Source organism: Catharus ustulatus, chromosome 7 (assembly GCF_009819885.2).
Source record: "Catharus ustulatus isolate bCatUst1 chromosome 7, bCatUst1.pri.v2, whole genome shotgun sequence".
NCBI classification, from domain to species: Eukaryota; Metazoa; Chordata; class Aves; order Passeriformes; family Turdidae; genus Catharus; species Catharus ustulatus.
The window spans coordinates 236,268-259,513 of NC_046227.1; the positions used below are offsets into that span (position 1 = coordinate 236,268).

Consider the following 23,246-nt stretch of genomic DNA (forward strand, 5'->3'; position numbering starts at 1 on the left):
CCTCAGCTGCTTCATGACCTTGGAGGAAACCTTCTCCCTGTGGTCACTCAATATCCTCAGGCTCCTGAAGGATGGGTGCCTTCCCACCCTAGGGGTGGATGAGGTGGGAAGGAGAGGGCAAGTCATGATTTGAGGAAGAACAAGCACAGGGAGCTGGGGTGGAAAAGGGGATGGCTGTGAACAGCAAGAGAGTGGGACCATTCATAATGGAGACTTTGTCTGGGGAGAGTTAGGCTGGATTAGGAAAAGGTTCTTCCCCCAGAGGGTGCTGGGGCACTGCCCAGGCTCCTCAGGGAATGGTCACAGTCCCAAGGCTGCCAGAGCTCCAGGAGCACTTGGACAACACTCTCAGCACTCTTAAGTGGGATTGTTGGGGTGTCCTGTTCAGAGCGAGGAGTTGGACTTTGATGATCCTTGCGGATGCCTTCCAATTCAGGATTATTCTATGATAATACGTAAACCCCAGGCAGCATGGTGCTGTGATAGGGCTGGAAGGATTGGTGGTGGCTGGATTATTGATGGGTCAACACAGTGCATCAATCTGCAGCTTCTCTGCATATCCAGGTAAGAAGACAAAAACTGTGGTGTGTCACAGCAGTGGGAGAGGATGAAGAGACTCAATTACCTGTGCCTTTACTGTGTTGCAAAAGGTGTATTCCAGACTGGCACTGGGGCACCCAGCTGAGGACAATGCTGAGAGAGTGAGCTGCATCAACAGGCAGCATCCCTCACTGGCACATCAAACAGGGACATCTATTCCTTGAAAGCATCTGCACCACCCTGAGAGTGTTTTTTGACCACACTGTGGTGAGTTTGAAACTTTGGGACACTTTTTGCCTTTCTCTTCTTTTACTCTCGGGTGTTGGGAAGAGACTTGGGGTGAAATGCAAGCAGGAATCATCTACTCACAGAAGGAAATCTATCTCCAATTTAAAAAGATTCTTCATCACGACAATTCTGAGTTTTCAAAGGGAGATTTGGATATTTTAGTACACTGGTTGTGTGAACATCATCCTGATGCTTCACAGGACTCATTTCTAAACGATGATTTTTTGAACGAGGCTGGGAGAAAGTTGCAGAATGAAGACTTTACAGTGATGAAATTTTATCGTTTATTTTGATTGCTGTAGGTGTTCAGCGTTCTGAACATGTTCAGGAAATGCTGAACCCCAGCCAAAAAACTCTCCTCCGTGTTTCCCTCTTCATGTCCCTACATCCCCTCCCCTGTGGCATGAAAAGTTTTCTTCTCCAAGTTTTCTCACGCACAAGATGGTGGAGACTGCATGGCTGCAGACATGGAGTCTCCCTTTCTGCCCCTTTCCGAATCGGGTCCCTCCCCTCCTGTTTGGGACCCTGCCCCGAGGGACACCCCGCCCCCCGGTTCCCACGCCACCTCCCTCAGTTTCCACGGGACCAGCCCCAGAAGTAAGGGTGGGGGAGCTGGAGGCGCAGCCCCCAACTCGCGAATTACAGCTGCACCAGTTACTTAAAACCAAAGGGAAGAAAGCCTCATTTGTAAACCCACTATAATCACACAGCTTGGGAACCTCAGCGAAGAAGCAGAAGACTGCATCTGACAGAGCTAACGCGTTGGCCTCGGTTGCCACGGCACCGCCAGACGCGGCACGGACGGCGAGTGCCGCCCCTCTCTGTAGGCACAGCTGTGCCCAACAGCTGCCGCCACGGAAACCGCGCGGCCGCCCCGCTGCTGCCGCCACCCGGGCCGGGGCCGCCGCAGGGCAACCCCCCTGGCTCCAAGCCAAATGGCGAAACGGGAGCCCGGAGCAGCGGTCTGGCCTCGGAAGTTCCGCGCCGCAAGCCGCGCCGCCAGCGCGCCGCATCGCCTGCACACCAGCTGCGCTGCCCCCTCGCCTGTGCCGCCGGAGCGGGGAGCGGGGAGCGGGGAGCGGGGAGCGAGGAGAGCCGCCCGCCCGCCCGCCGCTGAGCCCCGCGCACCCAGCCCCGCCGGCCTGCACCGCACTGCGGGCACGGCGCCGCCCGCCCCTCTCGGGCTCCGCTGCTTCCTGCCAGCAACAGCGACACGTCCTAAATTAAGACACTGTCCCTCACACAACAACCAAAGAAATAAAGCCCAAAGCCAACAGCCATCAAGTTGCAGCAGCAACCCAAAAATAGGGACAGCACAAAACACCAATCAGCCGTCCTGCAAACAGAAGTCCATTCCTCTATTTACAGAACCTGCCAAAGGGATGTCACACTCCTTTAAGAGTCTTCCCCCAATTCCTATTGCCTCCCTACCTCCCTCCCACTTTCCCCTTTTTTCATCCACAAAATAAGTCCAACTCCTTTCAAAATTTTCCCAAATCCTATTACCTTTCTATATGTTCCCTCAAATTCCTACCCACCCCATTCCCCTCCATGGTCTCCCTCCCACAGCCATGCTTCTTCCTACCTTTGCTACCCAACTGCCAATCCCTTTGCCCAAAGTTCCTTCTTAATACAAAGGGGAGGATGATAGAAGGGGGGGAAAGAAAGGAAGGTCTCCTAAGGCAACAACCTTTTTTCTTCAAAATTAACGATTTCTATTTGGAGTTCCAACAGGTACACCACCCCCATTCTACCTCTTACAGGCTCAGTCACAGCTAACCACATTGCTAACAGCCACCAGAGTACCAGTCCATGCTGAAGAATCCCTTTCCTGACCCAGTTTCCTGACAAGCCATGCCAAGAAAACCTCACCTCCCTTCCTACCAGCTCCAAGATGCTTCAAAAAATCTGTTCAGACACTGGGGACTCAGGAGATGGCATGCATTTTGAAAATTGTTTTATGAATGCTTTTGAATGTTTTTGTCATTTTGTGTTCATTCAGTTGCCTCAAACATTCAATTTTAAAATCCTTAAAAGAAGCCTTCTTTAGTAAGAAGCCTTCATTAATAAAGAAATTAGGAGTTGTGGAGACCCAGAAAGGCATCCTTAGTTAGGAAACATGAGAGGCCTCTCTCAGCTGCCTCCTCTTGATAACAAATCATGTTCTATCCTGTTCTATCCAAGACAACTCCTGTTCTGTTCCCTGGGTCAGCTCCTTGCCCCTGTCCCTCGGTCATTGGTCACTCCCACCCTGTTTCTCCCACCTCGTTTCCCTGTTGGCCCTTTGCCCTAGTCCCACCCTTGTGACACTCCCATGTCCCCTGGTAATTGGTCTCTGATGCTTCTTCCCTACCCTGCTTATCCCATATACTTAACCTGGACCCTCTCAAGGGCTTTTGCCTTTGTTCTTTGAACCACGGACTGTGCATGCGGTGGCTGAAATAAACCCCTGCAAAGTCCCTTTCTGCTTCTTTACCTGCTATCTATCACCCTAAGCAACAACCAGATTGCAATACCTCATCCTCCTCACTGGGGCAAGGACTGCTGGCCAGAGCACTTCGGGACACACCTGGAGTCAGCCAGGTGAGAGACAGAGCCCCTGGAGCTGGGAGGCTGCAGGCATGGCAGGCAGAGAGACGGGACTTGTGTGGCCAGTCCCTGGATGTGTCCAAGGCCAAGCTGGATGGAGCTTGGAACAACCTTCCAGATTGAGAAAGGGGAGAGAAAGTTGCTGCATGGCCAGGATAAGGAGGGAGGAGAGGGCACCACTGAGGATATCCCACCCCAGAAACCCATGGATCAAGCGCAGAGGAGGGGCTCAGGGTGCCCTCCTTGCCACACCTGGGGAGCCAGACAGGCAGTGGCTTTGCCAAAGGCTCTGCTTCTTCCCCAGAGCTGGAGATCCCGTAAAACAGGAAAATAACAGGCTGCCCACATGTGTGAGTCACAGGGGAAGAAGCAGGCAAATTAAAAGGCTCTGGCATGCTGGTCTGGCCCTCCTGGTGCTCCCTGTGGGAATGGGGCTCACAAGACTTACATCCCACATCCCTGTTGGCTCTACCACCCTGTGTCACCCTGAGCCCACATCACCAGCAGACGTTGCTCCTGGCTCTCCTAAACTCTCCTCTGCTCTGAGCTCTTCCTGTGGAGGGTAGCCCTCAGGGAGAGACTGGGATGAGCGCAATAAAAGCAGAGCCCAGACCCCTATGGTTTGTAGGGTCCTGTGAAGGAATTGTTGGAGGTTGGTTCCTTTTCCACTTTTCTCTCTGTGGAATTTTTCCCATTGTGATGCTAAGGACTTGGCGGCTACACCCCAGCACAGATGGAGGGGCAGTCAGGTAAAGGAAGTGGTGGGTAGCTGCGCTCCTTGGGCTCTCGCTAGTTTGGCTCGGGGGAGAACAGTCGCTGGAAAAACCCCGCTCTGCCACACCGACACCGGGAACTGCCTTCCTCAGCTGGGGGACCCCGCAACCCCCTGCCCGGACGCCCTCCCACTTCCACCTCCACGCATCCTGTTGGAGCACCAGGACCGACACTCCCCTGAGATCCGTGAGCAGCCTGTCTTCTCCACCCTTCCCATCCGGGACACAGCCGCCATCACCCCAGCGTCTCTCCAGCCGCGTGGGATCATTGCATCTCCCCTTGCTCACCGGGAGCCGGCTGACACTGGCTGCCAGCTGTGATGGCAATTGCATCACAGGGGAAAGGTGTCCACAACCGAAAGAACTGTCACTGGGTTCCTGTTCTGTTTGTTGGTAATTTCCTAGCTGTTGTTGTTTTGTTTGCCTTGTTTATATATATATATGTATTTACACACACCAGTAAAGAACTGTTATTCCTACCCCAGATTCCAAAATGATAATTTGGGGGAGGGCGGGGTTGTCTGCTCACTCCAACTCCGGGAGGAGCTCCTGCCTTTCTTGGCAAACACCTTTCAAACCGGGACAGCAATCTAAGTTTTAAACTCAATAATTGATTAAACATTCCAGGGCTGTTAATTCATGTTTGCTGAGAGGTGTCTGCATACCTCCCAAAGAGGAGAAGGGTGATGTAGCTGCTATGTGATGTGATGCTATGTGGGGAAGCTCCTGTCAGTACTGGTTACATGGGGTTGAAGGAGCTGGGTGCCTGTGGGGGGCGGTTACGAGATCTGGAAATCATGGGGTGCAGTATTTCCCTTGCCTGCTCCGCTCCACCTCTCTGTGATATGAAAGGCTGTGGCTGAACCATCCTCTCAGTTCCTCTTGGTCAATTCAGGGAGTTTGGATGGGGGGGAATCTCTGCTCTCATGCAGCCATGTGTCTGCATTGGAGGCTTGCTACTGTCTGCTAATCATCTCTTTGCGCTGTTCTCCTTGTGTGAAGGGGTCCCCAGCAGCTGGGGCTCTTGTTCATCTTCCCACCCTAGCACAGCTGCAGGCAGCCTAACCCTCAAGAACTGTGTCCTGAAAAATTCCTCATGTCCTGCCCTGGAGCTGTGCCCCTATGGCACCCATAGGAACATCAGCATCCTGCTGACCCCCATGGGAACTGGGAAAAAAGAGCAGACGGGGAAATTTGCTGGTTACCCCAAAGGTACTGGGATATGTGGGGCTGTGACGTCAATTGGAACAGGACTGGTCCCACATCCTGTTTTGGCAAATTCCTGGAGGTAGTGTGAAGGCTCAAGGATCAGCAGCAAAGTGCTGTTGGAGCAGGGGATGTAGCTCAGCGGGAGAGCGCTTGCTTTGCATGCAAGAGGCCCTGGGATCAACCCCCAGCATCTCCATGTCCTTTTGTCTCCCCGGACCCCTCTCTGCTGGATGCCAGAGTACCCTCAAAAGGCCCTGGGGGTTGCCTTCTAGCATGGCTGGCTTGGAAATGTCTCCTCAAGGCTGTGGGTGTGCTGGGGAAAAGCACAGCCTCCACTGTACCCTGAAATCCAAACTGTAGGGCTGGGGAGGCGAAAGGGGTGCAAAAGATTGGTGTAGGGATAGGCGTCTTGCACTTTTGGGTGCAAGAGATCCTGAGTTCAGCTCCTGGGTAAACCGTCCTTTGGATACAAGCCCTCCTTTTTGGGGGCAACCACTCCTTTGGGTAAAGCCCTGGCTATGGAGATGACCCTTTGTTAGAACACCTCCTCCTTTGAGGACGGCATCCCTGCTGCTCTCTGCTGACCAGGTGCGGGATGATCAGCCCTTGCATCCCTGAGCTCCCTGCAAATAGCATCCCGTGAGGTGGTTGCAGCGCCTCTAATTCAGCTAATACGAATTTTGACACAGAAACAGGCCCCCTGCATGGCCAGGAGAATCTGCCCTCCCAAACGCTTTTAGGGCAGGGGATGTAGCTCAGTGGGAGAGCGCTTGCTTCGCATGTAAGAGGTCCTGGGTTCAATCCCCAGCATCTCCATTCATTTTGTGATTTTTTTTCCCCACTTCGTCCAGGAGGTGGCGATGAAAAACTCCTTTTACATGAGCCTTTCCTAAAGGAGATTCCCTGCACCATGGCTGTGTGGCCCACCCCAGCCGAAAAGGTAGCACGGACCCCACGCTCTGTCGTCTCCCACTGCCCCGACAGCCCCTTACCCGCTCAGGAGGGTACCAACCGGACCATAGCCGGGCCGTGCCGGGCTCCTCGTGTCCCCTGTGCAAGACAGCGTCGCCCCACGCGTACCCAGAATCCAGGACGAGAGCCCAAAAACAAGGGCTCGTCCGGGATTTGAACCCGGGACCTCTCGCACCCTAAGCGAGAATCATACCCCTAGACCAACGAGCCACAGGACCGAACGGATTCTGCGTCCCCCGTCTGACCTGGGATATCCCGGACACTTCGCCGCCTCTTGCCAGAGTGTGGCGCTACCCAACCGGCCCTGGGGCTGTGATGGCTGAGGGCTGAAGGCGTTGTACTCGAGATCCGATTAGGTTTTCTTGCACAGGTTCGAATCCTGCTCTCAGCCATGGATTTTACCCATCACCCAGATGCCCACGGTAGGAGTGTTGGGGTGCGGTGCCCTCCCTGGGGTTCCGGGAGAAGCTGATATGAGAAGGTCATTGGAAGCTAGGGCAGTCCCGCTCCTCCCTCGGGAGCAGCTCAATACCCCACGTAGGGACTGTGATGGCCCCGGGCCTGTGACACATCCAGAATTCTCCAGGTTTTGCAGACCCGAGAGAGGTGAGGAAGAAGATACTGAGGGGAGTGGCGTGGGGAGATGGAACAGTTTCCTTTCTTGCTGAGTAAATGCCCCCTAATCACCCTGTCCCACATCCCCTGGGAGAGCAGTACACCCCACCTTGTTGGTCCAGCTCACAGAAGAGGTTTTGCACACCACCAGCCCTCCTTCCCAATTGCTCCTCCCAGCACTGATGTTCACCCCTAGAGGCACCCCGAGACTCATGGGGAAGAAAAACAAAGTGCTCCAGTGCCCTGCAGCCTCGGGCCAGGGGAGGGAAAGGGCCTTGAGCGTTTCTACACAAGCTTAAGGTGCCAGGAGACAGCACCAGGACTTTCCTACGGAGCTCTGTCAACCCTGCATGCAGCAGAGAGGGGTCTGGGGATACGAAAGGACATGGACATGCTGGGGGTGGATTCCAGAGCCTCCTGCATGCAAAGCTCTTCCATTGAGCTACATCCCCTGTGCAAGGGCAGGGAGATGGCCCTGGGATGCCCAGGCTGGGGTGGGGATAACGTGGTTTAGGGCCCCTTCGCGAACTCACAATCTGGAGTTGCTCCTGTGTTCCTGTGCTGTGATTAAATTGCCTTAAGGGTCCAGACGTCAGAGACTTTGGCAGGGTAAACCTGCGGCTGAGCCAGTGAGGAAATCATATGGTGACTGGATGGGAGCAGAGTGTGCAAGGAGCCGTGTGGGGCCCTTGTTGGATCACCTGGAGCTGCCCAATGAGGCAGCTGAGGGTCGGTGCAGGCTCTGACACTCTGGTGACAGAACTTGTGAGAACCTCCACACCCTGTGAAGAGAAATTACTAACACATAATATGAAGTTTCAGAGTTACACATTAAGCAGCAGGGAATCTGAAAAATATAAAAGCTAAAACCCAAGGCATCATTGGGAGCAGGGAGGTGCCTCTTGCTGTGGCTGTGAGATGCCAGGTGCAGCACCTCTCACCCCCAGCAGCTCTCTTCTCCCCCTAAGCCCCTCGCCGACCATTCGCAGCAGTTGGAATGGCTGGTGCTTTTTGTGCCACTTTCTCCATGGAGCATCCTGCAAAGGCGATCCCCTGTGAGCGGTGTTTGTCCTCAGTAGCAGCAAATGGCTGTGTCTGTGTGCCAGGGGCTGTCCATGCATGGGGGCCCTTTGTTGTCTGTGCCTGGGGTGCCTTTGCTGTCCGTCTGTGGGGGGCTCTTTGCTGTCCGTGCTTGGGGTCGTGCAGTGGTGGGGCAGTAGGAGTAAGGGGCGAGTGCAGTGAGCAGTGTGGGAAGTGTGAGTTGGTGGGAGGGTTGTAGAGGTTTGTAGGGGTAGGTGTGCATTGTGTCCCTGTAGAGGCAGGGCGCCGTGTGGCAGCGTGTGCAAAGAGTGGTGTTTTGGCAAGGAGTGGGGAAATGTGCGGGGTGCCCCCGGGCAGATGGGGCGTGCGGGAAAAGCTCTGTAGGTTGGCTCGTTGGTCTAGGGGTATGATTCTCGCTTAGGGTGCGAGAGGTCCCGGGTTCAAATCCCGGACGAGCCCTCTTTTGGGCACCAAAACCCCCCTGCCACCCGGCTGGTACCCCCAGCACCGGTGGTCACCGCAAGAGACACCAGGAGCCCCGTGGGGAAGGGACACTGAGTGCCTCGCTACTCCACAGTACCTGGGTAGGGAGGGAAATCTCCGTGGGCCTTTCCTTGCTGCCGGCCTTGGGCTACCCGGAGGCAATTCCAGGTCAGCTGTGCCCACAGACAGCCCCAGGGATATTTTGGAGGGATCTGGGGGTGTCTGTCTGCCCCGCGTGCATCAGGGAGGGGTGTGGAGAGGCAAAAGGACATGGAGATGCTGGGGGTCGATCCCAGGGCCTCTTGCATGCAAAGCAAGCGCTCTCCCGCTGAGCTACATCCCCTGCCACAGCATTGGGCGTAGCGTTCTCCTTGGTCCGGGACAATGGCTGTGTGTGCTGCCTTGGCCTGGCGCCGAAGCAGAGGAAGGGTGGTTGAGGGCTTTGCAGGCACTGGGGGACCTTGAGGTGTGAGTGGGCTGGTGAGGGGGTTGAAATGGGTGGAGGTGGCGAGCGGGAATATGAGGGCATGTTTGGAGTGTGGCGAGCTGTGGGTGCAGCAAAAGAAGGGCTCGTCCGGGATTTGAACCCGGGACCTCTCGCACCCTAAGCGAGAATCATACCCCTAGACCAACGAGCCAGGACGGACCACTACGTCCAGCAATCTCTCTGTGACTGGGGAAATCCCGGACACTTCCTCCCTTCTCGCCAAAACCGGCGCGGTCCAGCCTGGGGCCAGGGTGTTCCCCATCCGCCCCCCTTCCGCGGGACACGGGGCTGTGATGGCCGAGGGGTGAAGGCGTTGGACTCAAAATCCAATAGGGGTTCCCTGCACAGGCTTGCAATCCTGCTCTCAGCCATGGATTTTACCCGGTATCCATGGCGGAGGTTCTGCAACACTAGCAATAGTGGTCATGTCGGAGTGACTTGGTTGTCCCGTGTGGTAACCACAGCACCTTGCTGATTACAGCAGATTTTTTCCTTCATCCATTTCTTGGTGCTGGTGAGTGCTGCCATCTGACTCCACAGAGCCCTTGTGCCCCGAGCTGTTCCAAGCACAGCAGGGTCAGTACCATGGTGTTTATCCAAGTCCCTTTCTGTCCCCTGGCCACAGATCAATTCAGTTAATGAGAAACTCCGGCTTGGGAAAGAGGCGACAGGTCAGCTGCTGAGAGGTTTTTGCTCCGCAGTGGGACAGGAAAGAGCAGGAAACTCCCACAGTGTGAAGAGCTGAGCTGGGGGCTGAGGGGTGCAGCAGAACCTGGGACCAATGGCCAAGCTGGTGGAATGTGTCCCCAACTTCTCAGAGGGGAATAACAAAGAGGTGAGGAAGGGTTGAGGGACGGGTGGGTGACACTTGGGGGCTGACAGCCAGGTTTCCCCCTGCAGGGCAGTACCCACTACTAGACTCTGCTGTGCCTCCTTTGCAGCCACTACCTGGCTAATGCCAAAAATGCCTAAAGGTAGCCTTGGCTCCCTTATGGCACCTCAATGAGTAGTGGGGGCTCAGACCTCCTCCACCATTGCCTGCAGGTTGCTGTAGCACCAGGTCTGAGGTTGTCTGGGATATCTCTGCAGAGGTATTGCTTGCAGTTGCTGTGCCAAAAGATGCAGTCTAGGTTAATGGAGTCTGTCCTGGGCAAAAGTCTTCAAATAAACTTTGGCTCTGCCAGTGACAAGAGCATTTAGCAAACCCAGCATGGCTGTAAAAACACAGTCTCTTTCAGGGAACATGCTTGGCAGAACCAAATGTGTTTGGAAGCTGGGAGGTAGATGTATCCTCAGGAAGAGCAATTTGTGGTGGCACTCTGTGACATGCAGCAGCAGCCAGTTGTCTCTCCCTCACCATGGCCAGGGTTGGCCCAAACCCCCTGGGAGTGGGATGCTTGTGCAGGCCTGCATCCCCACTGATTATGGGGTCATCCTCAACCCCATCAAGGCAGAAAGCTGAGATGTCCCCTGTCTTGAAAAGTCATGGCTGTTGTGCAGTCCCAGCCATCTCAGCCCCCTTGCTCCCATCCACTGTCTGGCAGGTGATCGATGCAGTGGCACAGGCCATCTCCCAGACACCGGGATGTGTGCTGCTGGATGTGGATGCTGGTGCCTCCACCAACCGCACCGTCTACACCTTTGTGGGATCCCCTGAGGCTGTAGTGGAAGGGGCACTGAGCGCGGCCCGTGTGGCTGGGCAGCTCATTGACATGAGCCGACACTCAGGTGAGCTTGGCTCAGGGGGCTGGGCTGGCACAAAGGGCGATGTCATGCTGCTGGCACTGGAACAGGGACTGTGGTCTTAACTCTAGGCCTGACAGAGTTTAAGAATTGTTTGCAATGTTCTCAGGCCTGTGGTGGGATTACTGGGGCTGCCCTGTGCAGGGCCAGGGGTTGGAATCCATCATCCTGGGTGGGTCCCTTCCAACTTTGGTTATTCTGTGATTCTATAATTTTCTCACAGCAACATGTCCAGTCTGTGAGAGGGTGGGAAAGGGTTGTTCTCCCTTCTTGTCTGCTTACTCTTCCCACCTCCCATTCCTACATCTGCCCCGTCACCAGGTGAGCACCCTCGGATGGGGGCCTTGGATGTCTGCCCCTTTGTACCAGTGAGGAACGTCAGCATGGAGGAGTGTGTCACCTGCGCCCACATCTTCGGGCAGCGCTTGGCAGCAGAGCTGGGTGTGCCTGGTGAGTGCGGTCAGGAACCTCTCCACATTCCATCCCACCCTGCATGATTCCAACTGCTGGAGAAAGTGCTGGACCCTGCCTGGCAGTGCTCACCCCCAGCTGTGTCTTGCAGTTTACCTGTATGGAGCGGCGGCACGGGATGAGAGTAGGAAAGCCCTGCCCTCCATCCGTGCTGGGGAGTACGAGGCGCTCCCTGAGAAGGTGAGCCTGGTGGTGACACAGGCTGGGCAGACCTGACCTGTACTTCCCTGGCTTCAGGGAGCATGCCAGGGGCTGGTGCACCAAGAGGAGCTGGTGACACAGGTGGTCATGGCAGATTCCAGCTGGGGAGGGAGATGCCCTCCTTGGGAGGGTGGCATGTGCTCCTGGGTACTGCCAGCCCACACATTCTCCTCCCTCCTCCCCAGCTTAAAAAACCAGAGTGGGCTCCTGATTTTGGGGCCCCAACTTTTGTCCCCCGGTGGGGGGCCACAGTGACGGGTGCTCGGACCTTCCTTATTGCGTACAACATCAACCTACTGTGCACCAAGGAGCTGGCTCACCGCATCGCCCTCAACATCCGTGAGCAGGGACGTGGCCCTGACCAGGTACCCTTGGAGCACAGGCATGCCAGGAGCATGCCTGCCTGTCTCCACACCTCCTGGGCTGTGCCCTGAATGTGGCAGTTGTTGGCAGCCCGGGCGCTTGAAGAAGGTGCAGGGCATTGGCTGGTATTTGGAGGAGGAGAACATGGCCCAAGTTTCAACGAACCTGCTGGACTTTGAGACCACGCCGCTCCACACCGTCTACGAGGAGATCTGCCGAGATGCGCAGGTGGGTGGCCTGGGGTGCTTGTTTCCAAGGAGGCTTCCCAGAGAATGTTTCCCACCAAGTTTTCTTCTCCACCATCAGGTCAGGTCTGATTTCTTTCATGCTTAGCTCAGACAAAGTGCTGAATGGCACAAAAACCCCAGAAACTCGGCAACTTGCTGCAAGCTCCAGCTCCTCTGTTGAAAGCTTTTCTGTGAGCTTCTCATGTGCTGGGAAGGGATGAGGACCACAGCCTGGGGCAGTAGTGGCAGCGTGGCTCTGGGGAAAATCACATCTCTGATGTCCTTTGCAGGAATTGAATCTCCCTGTGGTGGGGTCTCAGCTGGTGGGGCTCGTTCCCAAGAAGGCTATTTTGGACGCAGCCGAGTTTTACATCAAGAAGGAAAAACTTTTCATCCTGGAGGAGGAACAGAAGATCAGGCTGGTAATGTGTTTTTTCCTGCTAACTACCCTGCTGAGGGTGGGATCATGACGGAGACACATCCCACCCCCCACCAGCCTCCCAAAGCAGCACTGAACAGAGATTTGGGACTCCTCAGGCCCCAGGAATGACACTTGTCTTTGTGGTGGATTTGTGGGGGACAGCAAGTGGAACAAGTTGCTTTATTGTGCTTTGAATGCCAAGATGCACAGGGAGCAGGAGCCACAACCCATGAGGACTGAGTGTGGGTAGCAGCTGCTTGTCATGCCTGCATGGAGGCCAGGAGGGGAAGGAAGTCCCCAGAGCTCAAGGACAGTGTGTGGCATTATGGGAGGCTGTCTCAGGGAGTAAACTGGAAAGGAGGAGAGAGGCTCTGCTGTTCAACTGCAGGAGGGAGGGACTTTTCCAGCCTGTGGGGAACGTGCTAGATAAGAGTAAGCTAATGATTTATCGGTACATTCCCAGTCATTTGGAGGTGATCGCACACCGCCCCCAGTCTAGGATGGGATGGCTGGTGGTGACAGCTGTCCTCTCCCTGGGTGGCGACCAAGTTCTACTACTGACTCACCCATGGTTAATTAGCAGTGGGGAATGCAGATGCAGCAGGACTTAGGTGACAAGGCTGATGCAGCAGTGCTGCTCCTTGCAGGTGGTGAACCGACTGGGCCTGGACTCCCTATCTCCATTTCACCCCCGGGAACGCATCATTGAGTAAGGACCTACATCCTACTTCTTGTCATAGTGCCCATTCCTGCCTGGATGGGAGGTCTTGCTGCCTGCATCCTGCGCTCAGCTTGTTTTGGTGGCTGCTCCCAGCTCATCTTCACAGCCTTGGATATCACTGCTGAGTGTTGTCCAGGAGCAGAGTGGTCCCTGCTCCCAAATGCTGATGGTTGTGAATGTGGAGTGGGGGAATTCCAGGTTGTTTCAGCAGGCAGTGGAAGCAGGTGTTGTGGCCAGATTTCAATTTTAAATTCCTGACCCTATCACCATGCAAAATTTCACTGCCTCTGGTTCACATGCCACAGCACCTGGTGTGAAACATGAGTCTGTGGGGGGAAAGGAAGGGAAATCCACCCATGAGGTGAAGTCCTTGTCACCCCTCCTGGGCCATGGCTGCAGGGAGGGATTTTTGTGTCCCACCAAATGCTGTTTGCATCAGCCCAACCTGCCTAATGCAGAGCAACCCCCACACCACCTGTGTTCCCCAGCTGTCTCTATGGGGTTCCCGGTCCTAACCCTGACCCTTAGGCTGGGTTTTTTGGGGTTAGTTCCCTACTCATTCACATGGTCGATGCTGGAGAGGGCAGTGCTGGGTGAGAAGGGTCTGGCTGGTGGTGCTGTCCCTGCCCCTGGAGGGCTCTATATCACCTGTGCTGCAGGTACTTGGTGGAGGCAGGAGAGGTGGATGGAGGGCTGGTGGCCAAGCCACTGGGTGCCTTTGTGCGAGCAGTTGGAGCGAGATCGGCAGCGCCGGGAGGAGGCTCCGTATCTGCAGCTGCGGGAGCCCTGGTACGTGCCCCACACCAAGATGGAGGCCTGGGGGTCCTGGCTGTGCCAAGTGGTGCTGGCGTGGTGGCAGCAGTGAGCACTTTGTCCTACTGGAGGATTTCCCCTGGCAGGGAGCAGCGCTGGGCAGCATGGTGGGGCTGATGAGCTACGGGAAGCGGCAGTTTGAGGACCTGGACCCCATCATGAGGAAGCTGATCCCCCCTTTCCACCAGGCCATGGAGGAGCTGGTGGCAATGGTGGATGCCGACTCCCGTGCCTTCAGCAGCTACATGGTGAGGTCCCACCAGAGGCATCCTGCAGGGAAACAGGGGGGGCTTTCCAGCTGGGAGGAGGGCTGGGATTGCTGTGCTCTGGATTCCTTAGGAGCAGGGCTCTGACCTCAGAATCATAGAATCACTAAGGATGGAAAAGACCCCCAAGATTATAAAGCCCAGCCTTTTACTGAGAACATCCATGCCCACTAAGCCATATGGCAAAGTGCCACGTCTGTTTGCTTTTCAAACTCTTCCAGAGATGCTAAACCCACCCCCAGGGGAAGGGACATCCTCACATAAGGGAGGTTTGCAAGAGTGCGGGAGCTATGGGGTCTGCCCCAACCCCCGATGCAAGGCATGGTCTGGGTGACAGCAGCAAACCTGCTGTTCTTTGCCTGCAGGAAGCCATGAAGCTGCCCAAGAACACCCCTGAGGAGCGGGAGAGGTGAGCTGGGCTGGTGGGGACTGGCTCACTGTGGCGGCACAGCCACACAGCACTCATGCCAGGGCTGTCCTCGCTCCCAGGCGCACGGCTGCCATGCAGCAGGGGCTGAAGACAGCCGTGGGGGTCCCCTGTGGCCTGGCAGAGAAGGTGAGCAGGCTCTGGCCTGCTCTGAAGGAGCTGGCACGACACTGCAACCTGGCCTGCAAATCTGACATTCAGGTATGGCTCCAGCTCACACACTTGCCCTGACTTCCAGGATGCATCTGTCCAGCTGCGCTTCCCAAACTGGCCAGGAGTTTCCACCCAGTAATTCTCTGGCAGCCACTTCTTGAGAACGCCAACAGATTGGAAAGCACTGCATGCTGCTGGGTGGTGCAGGGTGGGAGTCCTGCAGCGTAAGGGTGTGACCTGCTTCAGCTCCGTACGGTGGAGCTGGTTCAGCAGAAGAGCTTCTAGCAAGCCTGACTTTTCCCAGGTGGCAGCTAAAATGCTGGAAGCGGCGGTGTTCGGAGCCTACTTCAATGTCATGATCAACCTCAGGGACATCGCGGATGACGAGTTCAAGCGTGTGGTGAGCCAGGCCGGAGATTGCGGCGGCAGCCCGGGGAGCCCTCGTGTCCCTTTGCGGCCGGCGGGACGCGGGCGGTGTGCGGTGCCCGGCTCTTCTGGCCTGCCAAGCGGCAAGTGATACGTCTTGTCCCCACACAGATGTCACAGAAGGTCTCCGGGCTGCTGGAAGAGGCGAAGCAAGGCTCGGCAGTTGTGCTGGCACTGCTGGACAAGCGAGCGGCCTGAGAAGGAGTCGGGAGTGCTCAGGGGTGGGTCTGTGGTGGCAAATACAGCTGGGAAATACTCTTGTCCCTGCCTAGGCTCTGTTGATGTCTGCCTCTTGAGAACTGCTCTGCTCAGGCACATCCAGCATCCTTCCCCTGACGTTTCCCTGGACAAGAGGGATTTTTGCTGCTTGGGGCTTGGGCCCCAGGCTCCATCCTCCCATCTCTGGGGCAGAAGTCGATGTCTGGGTTGGCAGTGCCTGGGACCACAGTGATTCCAAGGGAAGAAGGGATGGCAGGATCCCTGTGGCACTGCCTGCAAGAAGATCCCTGTGCATGAGCACGTCCTGACCCTGCATAGTCCCTGTGTCCAAGAAACCCCCATGAAACACCCTCCTACCTGAGATCTGGGCAAGACTTGGCACCGTCCCTTTCTGCCAGGTGTCTTTCAGGCTGTGTGTGACAATTCCAGCCTGTTGAATTGCCTGGGAAGGGAGCACTGCCAAACACGAGGCACCATCAGGGGTGTTAGCAGGGAGATGGGGTGGGTTGAGATGGGAGAAATCCTGCACCCTCCTCATAGATCCTCCAAAAGGAAAACCTGAAAAATCAGGGCGTCTGGCCCTGCCTTGTGTCCCTGTGGATCAGGTGTGACAGCAGTTCCTGTGTCCTCCAGGACTTGCTGCACACTGCGGCAGCACCCTGAACAGTACCTGGGCCCCACACCCCGCTGTCCCAGAGCCCCGTCTGTGGCAAGGTCACCGCCCTGTTCCTGGGCACTGTGCCTGAGCGGGGAGCACCGAGCCGGGGTTCACGGTGGGGCCAGCTGACTCACTCCATCCCTCCCTTGGCGCCGGGAGCTGGAGTCACCGCCCTCCATCGCCTGTGTTTATTATCTCTGTGGGACCTTTGTGCCCCCTGGGTGCGGCGTGTTGACGTTTACCGTGTGCCCGTGGTGACGGCACGGTGACAGCCCTCTGGTGTCGCCCCTGCCCGTGGCATCCCTGCTCACCGGGGCAGGGCCCCGCTATTTAATGGGAGCCCGACAGCCGGGAGAGCTGTGCCGAGGACGGGGATCCCGAGTGCTTCCGGCCTTGCCTCTTCTGGGAACTTTTCTGCAGGTTTGGTGAGTGTAATGCAGCAGGAGAGCACGGGGGCAGCGGCAGCATGGGCACCCGTGGGTCAGGGTGCACTGTTCCCATGGCTGGCACTGCACCCAGGCACGTGTTCCTGGTCCCTTGTGTTCCATGAGGACCTGAGCTCAGCACCCAGGCTGGGCCAGTGTGGGTTTATTTCTATTAACAGTGGAAACCACATGCCTGGGCTTTGGGGGTGCATGGAGAGGGGGCAGTCGCTCTGGGGGTTGGCACTGTCACCAAAGGGACAGGATGACGATTGGGCTGTGTGGGGGATGGCACTCCTGGGGAAGCGAGCATGGTCCCTGTGCTGGGGGCAGACATGTGGGACAGGGAAGACATGTCCCAGCTGCTGGCTGGGTGATGCCCCATGGTAGGAGGTGACTGATGGTGCCTGTCCTTCCCTTTCAGCTTGGCGACCACTGAGGATGTGTGATCCCAACCAAGGTGAGGGGCCGTGGTACAGGCAGGGCTGTGGGTACCACAGAGCCATCAGGGCGTAGAGGGGAGCACTATGCCATGGCCACAGACACCTGGGGGTTTACCTCCATCCCAAAGGGTTGTGGGGTGTCCTTTGGGAGGAAAAGGTAGGCCAGGGTAGACCCTTTGTGTGGAAGGATACACCAGCTCCCTGCACTGTCAGTCTGGGGAGAGCCTGTCTCGGATACACCAGCTCCCTGCACTGTCAGTCTGGGGAGAGCCTGTCTCTACCCACTAACAGCCCCCTCTTCTTCCTAGGCCCGCCACGACCACACCTTGCTGTATGCCCTCCCGCCCCTCCGGGATACCCCGGTCCTGGCACAGGTCCCTACCCCGGCGGTGTGGCAATCTGCCCCCCATGCCCAGCTCCACCTGGCCAGCAACCCCATGTGCACCCCCCGTCAGGGCATCCTCCCCATGGGCACCAGGGGCACCATAAGGAGCACCATAAGAAGGATCACCATAAGAAGAAGCACTGCAAGCACCATGAAGGCAAGGTAAGACTGGGACAGCAGTGAGCCCTTCTCAAATTTGCTGCAGTCTTTTGGACCCCCTCCCCATACTGCAGCATCCGGCCTGAGCAGCTGGGACTCTTCTCTCCTACCCCGTAGTGGCTGGAGAATACTGCCCAAACTTCAGTGGCTTTTTTTAGATGTGGAAACTCGTTAGATTAATAAATAGGCAAGAATAAGTCATATTAAGTGAGGAATTTGAAAAGCCGTCCATGAAATTCCTTGCAGCCATTTAAAGTGGTGACATGTACAGGGTGTGCCCTGCAGTGTATTAAATCCCAGTTCTGCTCACCTGAGTGCAAGTCGTGCTTCCATAATGGACATTCACTCAGTGTCTTGCAGCAAAGGAACTGTTTGGTTCCCCTTTAAAAACAAAAAAAGTCTGAGCAAAAAAAAACCAACACAAAAATCCCAAAACCAAAAAGAAAGAAAAAACCCAAAAAATGACAGGCAATTTCCTGTGCTTGGAGTAGATTCTGCAGAAAATACATTCCAGGGATGGGCACCATCCTGAGCAGCTCTGAATGAGGAACTGCTAAACAAGGCCCCTTATTAAACACTGGAGGTAGAAGCATTTCCCAAACAAATCATACCAGCATTTTCTCTCACTGGGAAACAGCTCTGTGAAGTGATCTGCTGTGATGTTGGTCCTTGCTGGCAGAGGGTGAGAATTGTTTTTCCTGGAATTTCCTTTATTGACCTTAAGAGCCTTGTAAAAAAGTCATAAAAAGCCTCCAGCCCTCCACAATACGGGGCAGCCAGCACAGGATCACTAACCCCTCTCAGGAATGCTGTGTCAGAGGCTTGTTTCCCTGCCGTCCTGAAGTTGTTTCCTCTTCCACAGCCCTCTGGCGGCTCGTGCAGCTCAAGCAGCGGCTCTGACTCTGACTGAACGTCTGGCATGTCCCACCTGCTCTGCGGTGATCAGCAAAACATGAAGCCAAACTCCTCGTGGGAACCCTCTGCATGTCACTGCCCTCCCTCCCCCTTTCCCTTGGAGCACTGTTTTGCCTGCTGAGTGATTTTTCTTGTGTGTAGCTTGTAAATCATTTGACCTGGAATCTCCAAGTCAATGGACAACATTTCCACTCTGTCTTTTGGGAGGGCATGCTGAAAGTCATTACATGCTCTTTTCCAATCTGCTGCTGTCTGCGTGTTTTTTACTGGGCAATGATGCTGGCTACTAACATGGAGCCCATCAAACTCCTTACATATTGTGTGAGCTTTCCCAGAGGGAGTGGCTGGGGGATGCTGTAATTTTGTGGGCTGCCATCCTCCACACCAGGGTAATAATTTATAGGAAAGAGCTTACCATGGCGGAGGGATTCTTCCACGAACACACAAGGTGCATGAACAGCTGGCAGTGTTCAAGAGCAGTGCTTGGAGCAATCTGTGTCCCTGCCCACGGTAGGAGGAGTGGAACGAGATGGTCTTTCAGTTCCCTCCCCACCCAAACCATTCTGCAATTCCACGATTATCTGGATTTATTATCTGGAAACCAGGAGAATCAGCTGCTCACTGACAATAATTTTTAAAATCCCCACAACTACAGAAAAAAAGCATTTTCAGGACAGGGTGAAAAAGATTTGTTTACTTTTGCAGACAGCACAAATGAAGTTCAAATCTGGGCATTGCTCAGCAGAGGCCAGTGGGAGGAAAGTACCAGTGATGCTTTGAGCCCACTGGGATGACTGGGAGGCAGCTCTGGTGGTAGGTCAGTATTTTGTTGATGCTGGGAGTCATACTGCCCCTCTCAGCTGAAATTTTGAGTGGAGTAACAGATGAGCAGGTTCTGATGAAGGGCAGAATGACAGCAGGAATGAAGGCAGGTATGGCCCACAGGAAAATAAAGATCTTAGAGATGACTTGATGATTTGCAAAATTCAAGATAGGTAAACCCCCCAAAGGAGCATCTGTGGAAGGCAGAGAAACCTCTCACACCGGAAAGGTGGAGCAAGATGCACTGAGAGATACTGAGGGTTTTTGAAAACTAGAGTTACTCATTGGTCTTGCTACACTGGAAAGGTTTCTTGCATCTCTGATAAGCCCTCCAAGGACTACAGTACATACACAAGTCATGCCTTGTTGTGTGCAGAGCTTTACAGAAGTACTTCATATGGCTCTGTATCCTGCTTTGATCTGGGTTTTAATCAGCACCATAAATGTAAGATACGTGACTCTTCATCATGAAAATCAATAAAGAGCTCTGGATTTTGGTTAGGAAGGAGGACCCAGAGGGCAGCTCTTCTGGGCTAGCAACCATAGAGGAGGAAGAAAATACAACAGGTAATACCAGGGGTGTGTATATCAGTGACAGAAGGATTGCGTGCCCTTCTTTTAACAAATCCACCGAATGAACCTGTCAAAGAAGCTGGGCTGGGAGAGGCTGTCATAGTCCTTCTCCCGGAAGATGGCTGCCCGGTCCCCCAGGCCAAGCTTCAGCAGGACATCCATGTCCACATCACTCCCCAGAGCCACCACCGTGGGCATGACATCTTGCTTCTTCATGGAGTTGATGGCCTCCTCCAGGTTCTTGCTTCCTGTGATACCGTCGGTGATGAAGACAAAGGAGAGCTCGGCATTGCGCCGGGCAAGCCGCTGCCCGTTGCCTGGGCTGAGCACAATATTGTTGATGGCATGGATGATGGCTGACCCGATGTTGGAGGACGAGTCCAGGTACTTGATCTGCGCCAGGGCGTCAGAGATCTCGGTGAGGTTGTGGGTCAGTGGGAAGACCAAGTCCTGGTCCTGCTCACTGCCGTACTGCAGCAGCGCGATCCGGGCATTCATGTGGTCACTGTTGCTCCGGGCCAGCGTCAGCTGCCGGGCCACGTCCTCCACGAAGCGGTGGGCGCTCTGGAAGTTCTGCTCCCCGATCCTTTCTGAGCCGTCCAGCAAGAAGACGACGTCAACAGGGCGCTGGCTGCACTGGGCTACGGCAAGCTCTGCAGCAGAAAGAAGAAGACAGGAGCTGGGAGGATGAGAAGACTGTGGGATCATTGGGGTGGAGTTGCTTCTGAACATCCTTGTACAAAGAAGGACCAGCCCAACCCCATGCCAAAGTGTGTCTACATCTCGAAATATAGGATCTTTGCTTTTGAAGCCCTCAGCTACTGGGCTTTTAATGAATGTTAATTCTGGAACTGATGGCAGACCCTTGTGAAATTAGGCTGGTCTGTGCATTCCAGCCCCAGAATTACACCCACTGCCCTACATCAATTTCCAGCTCTTATTTGTGAGAGGAATATCCAGAGATTAATGACAAGCAGCACCTTCAAACCTCTCAGTTACTTCAGGAGAGTGGTTTACTGTCAGAGTTACTCTTATAATAAAATCCCAGAATCAGAGAATATCAGACTAGTTTCGGTTGGAGGGGAACCTCGACACTCGTTTTGTTCCAACCCCCTGCCATGGGCAGAGACACCTTCCACTAGACCAGGTTGCTCCATGCCCAGTCCAGCCATACAGAAGATTCGAATATATGCAGTGAATAAACCCAGGAAAAAACAAAAAAGGAGAAGGCAGTAGCTCTCTTTGGTGTCAGCTGATAGTCAGAGACCATTACTTGCTTCCTTTTCTGTAGTTATGTGCATTGCATTCGGCCTTCCTCTGAGCTGCCCCAGAGCTAGCGGCAGGGCAATGCGCATAGAACTTTCTAGCAGTTCAGTGGCTCTGAGACTGAATCTCAAAAGGGTGAAGTCCCAAAGACACTGCCACGTTTTGTTGCAAGGAACAGGAGCTTCTGGAGCAGCCCCACCTTGGGCATCCATTTCTGGCAACAGGGGTAACTTTGGGAGCAAGAGTGTAACTTTAGATTGAATTTCCACACTGTGAGCAAATCCAGCCTGAAAAAGACTTCCCTGGTGCTGAACAGTGCTATGCCTGGCTTCAGCACAGAATCAGGGAATTACAGATTCTATGCCATTACAAAAGCCCTCTGAGATCCTCAAGTCCCCCTCAGCACTATCATGTTAACCTCTAAACCATACCCCTAAGCACCACGTCCCATTTTTTGAACCCTTTCATGGATGATGACTCCACTGTTTCCCTGGGCAGCCTGTTTCAGTGCCTGACTGCCCTTTCAGTGAAGAAATTTCCCCTAATATCCAATCTAAATCTCCCCTGGTGCAACCTGAGGCCATTTTTTGTTGTCCTCTCACTTGTTACTTCTTTTAAAGCAATAAAGGCACATACTCACCTCTGCCCAATCTTGTGTGAGAAATGTTGTGTAAAGGCATGTTGATGCTGCAGTTCCTGTTATGCAGGCACTGCTGCCACATGGATACCTCGCCTTGGCAGCTCCTGCACTCCTGGTCCTCACCTGCTGTGAGCAGCCGTGGAGGGGGAAAGGCAGGAAGGAATCCCCCTTGCAACCACACAGCACCAGAGCTATGTGAGGGTCTGTGAAAGCAGCTGGAAGCGGGGCCTGCACATCGTGTTGGGGCAGTGTTAACAGCCTCCCCCAAGGCCTACCCACATGTTTTATGAGATGACAAGCAAGCCTGAAGAGCTCCTGACTAGGCAGAGGGCAGCATCACTCCACGGATTTTCAGTGAGAGGGAAGTGCACATCTGACAGAAGCATTCCCCAGAGACACATTTTGCTCTCTGCTGATCCCTCATAGCTGGAGAAGGCTGCCTTCCAGCTGTTTGATAAGGTGCTTTCACATATGAGTTATCCCGTGGGAATGTGAGGCAGCAAAGCCTTGGCTTTGTCCTGTTCAGTGTTAGGCTCTGGCTGCAGCTTGTTCCCATTTCTGAGAGGTTGAGGGCCTCATCACCCTTTCCTGCAGCAAGATTCTGATCTGAATCTGAACTAGGAGAGAAGCTCTCAAAGGTACCACCACAAATTAGGCCAACTGAATCTTCCTATCAACGCTTTTCACTGGTGCATTGGACCTTTATTGTGGATCATGATTGCCTGTGGCTGACAGCTGAGCAAGTCTAATGAAAGGCAGCACAAATAAGCAGAAATATTGCTTTTTCTGCCATTAGCTGTCTGCAGAGAAACCCCACTCATTCACATCAACTTCCTGCTTCTTCTAAAACCTGAGGAACTGGTATTTCCTCTAAACCTTCACAATGTTGACAGTGAGTCTGTGGGGGGAAAGGAAGGGAAATCCACCCATGAGGTGAAGTCCTTGTCACCCTTCCTGGGCCATGGCTGCAGGGAGGGATTTTTGTGTCCCACCAAATGCTGTTTGCATCAGCCCAACCTGCCTAATGCAGAGCAACCCCCACACCACCTGTGTTCCCCAGCTGTCTCTATGGGGTTCCCGGTCCTAACCCTGACCCTTAGGCTGGGTTTTTTGGGGTTAGTTCCCTACTCATTCACATGGTCGATGCTGGAGAGGGCAGTGCTGGGTGAGAAGGGTCTGGCTGGTGGTGCTGTCCCTGCCCCTGGAGGGCTCTATATCACCTGTGCTGCAGGTACTTGGTGGAGGCAGGAGAGGTGGATGGAGGGCTGGTGGCCAAGCCACTGGGTGCCTTTGTGCGAGCAGTTGGAGCGAGATCGGCAGCGCCGGGAGGAGGCTCCGTATCTGCAGCTGCGGGAGCCCTGGTACGTGCCCCACACCAAGATGGAGGCCTGGGGGTCCTGGCTGTGCCAAGTGGTGCTGGCGTGGTGGCAGCAGTGAGCACTTTGTCCTACTGGAGGATTTCCCCTGGCAGGGAGCAGCGCTGGGCAGCATGGTGGGGCTGATGAGCTACGGGAA

At 54.8% G+C, this 23,246-nt stretch overlaps 2 protein-coding genes and 6 non-coding genes across 8 annotated transcripts; 5 read left to right on the plus strand and 3 right to left on the minus strand.

Annotated features, from left to right (window-relative positions):
* Positions 1-5,523: 5,523 nt before the first annotated feature.
* On the plus strand, positions 5,524-5,595 carry TRNAA-UGC. Its single transcript has one exon. It is a non-coding gene; the product is annotated as a tRNA-Ala (tRNA).
* Positions 5,596-6,143: 548 nt separating this feature from the next.
* Positions 6,144-6,215, plus strand: TRNAA-CGC. Its single transcript has one exon. It is a non-coding gene; the product is annotated as a tRNA-Ala (tRNA).
* A 294-nt stretch (positions 6,216-6,509) lies between these two features.
* TRNAP-AGG lies at positions 6,510-6,581 on the minus strand. The gene has a single exon. It is a non-coding gene; the product is annotated as a tRNA-Pro (tRNA).
* Positions 6,582-8,414: 1,833 nt separating this feature from the next.
* TRNAP-AGG lies at positions 8,415-8,486 on the plus strand. Its single transcript has one exon. It is a non-coding gene; the product is annotated as a tRNA-Pro (tRNA).
* A 295-nt stretch (positions 8,487-8,781) lies between these two features.
* Positions 8,782-8,853, minus strand: TRNAA-UGC. Its single transcript has one exon. It is a non-coding gene; the product is annotated as a tRNA-Ala (tRNA).
* A 223-nt stretch (positions 8,854-9,076) lies between these two features.
* Positions 9,077-9,148, minus strand: TRNAP-AGG. Its single transcript has one exon. It is a non-coding gene; the product is annotated as a tRNA-Pro (tRNA).
* Positions 9,149-9,778: 630 nt separating this feature from the next.
* FTCD (formimidoyltransferase cyclodeaminase) lies at positions 9,779-15,427 on the plus strand. Its single transcript, XM_033065231.1, has 14 exons — positions 9,779-9,832; positions 10,542-10,725; positions 11,062-11,190; positions 11,303-11,391; positions 11,598-11,777; positions 11,866-12,003; positions 12,293-12,424; positions 13,071-13,132; positions 13,804-13,933; positions 14,044-14,205; positions 14,589-14,632; positions 14,713-14,851; positions 15,108-15,203; positions 15,341-15,427. The coding sequence occupies exons 1-14, from the start codon at positions 9,779-9,781 to the stop codon at positions 15,425-15,427; spliced, it is 1,626 nt and encodes a 541-aa protein (XP_032921122.1).
* A 1,027-nt stretch (positions 15,428-16,454) lies between these two features.
* Positions 16,455-18,673, plus strand: LOC116998943 (histidine-rich glycoprotein-like). The gene is made up of 4 exons (XM_033065162.1): positions 16,455-16,531; positions 16,953-16,988; positions 17,280-17,518; positions 18,378-18,673. Exons 2-4 carry the CDS (start codon positions 16,970-16,972, stop codon positions 18,423-18,425), a joined length of 306 nt encoding a protein of 101 aa, XP_032921053.1. The 5' UTR covers positions 16,455-16,531; positions 16,953-16,969; the 3' UTR covers positions 18,426-18,673.
* Positions 18,674-23,246: the final 4,573 nt, after the last annotated feature.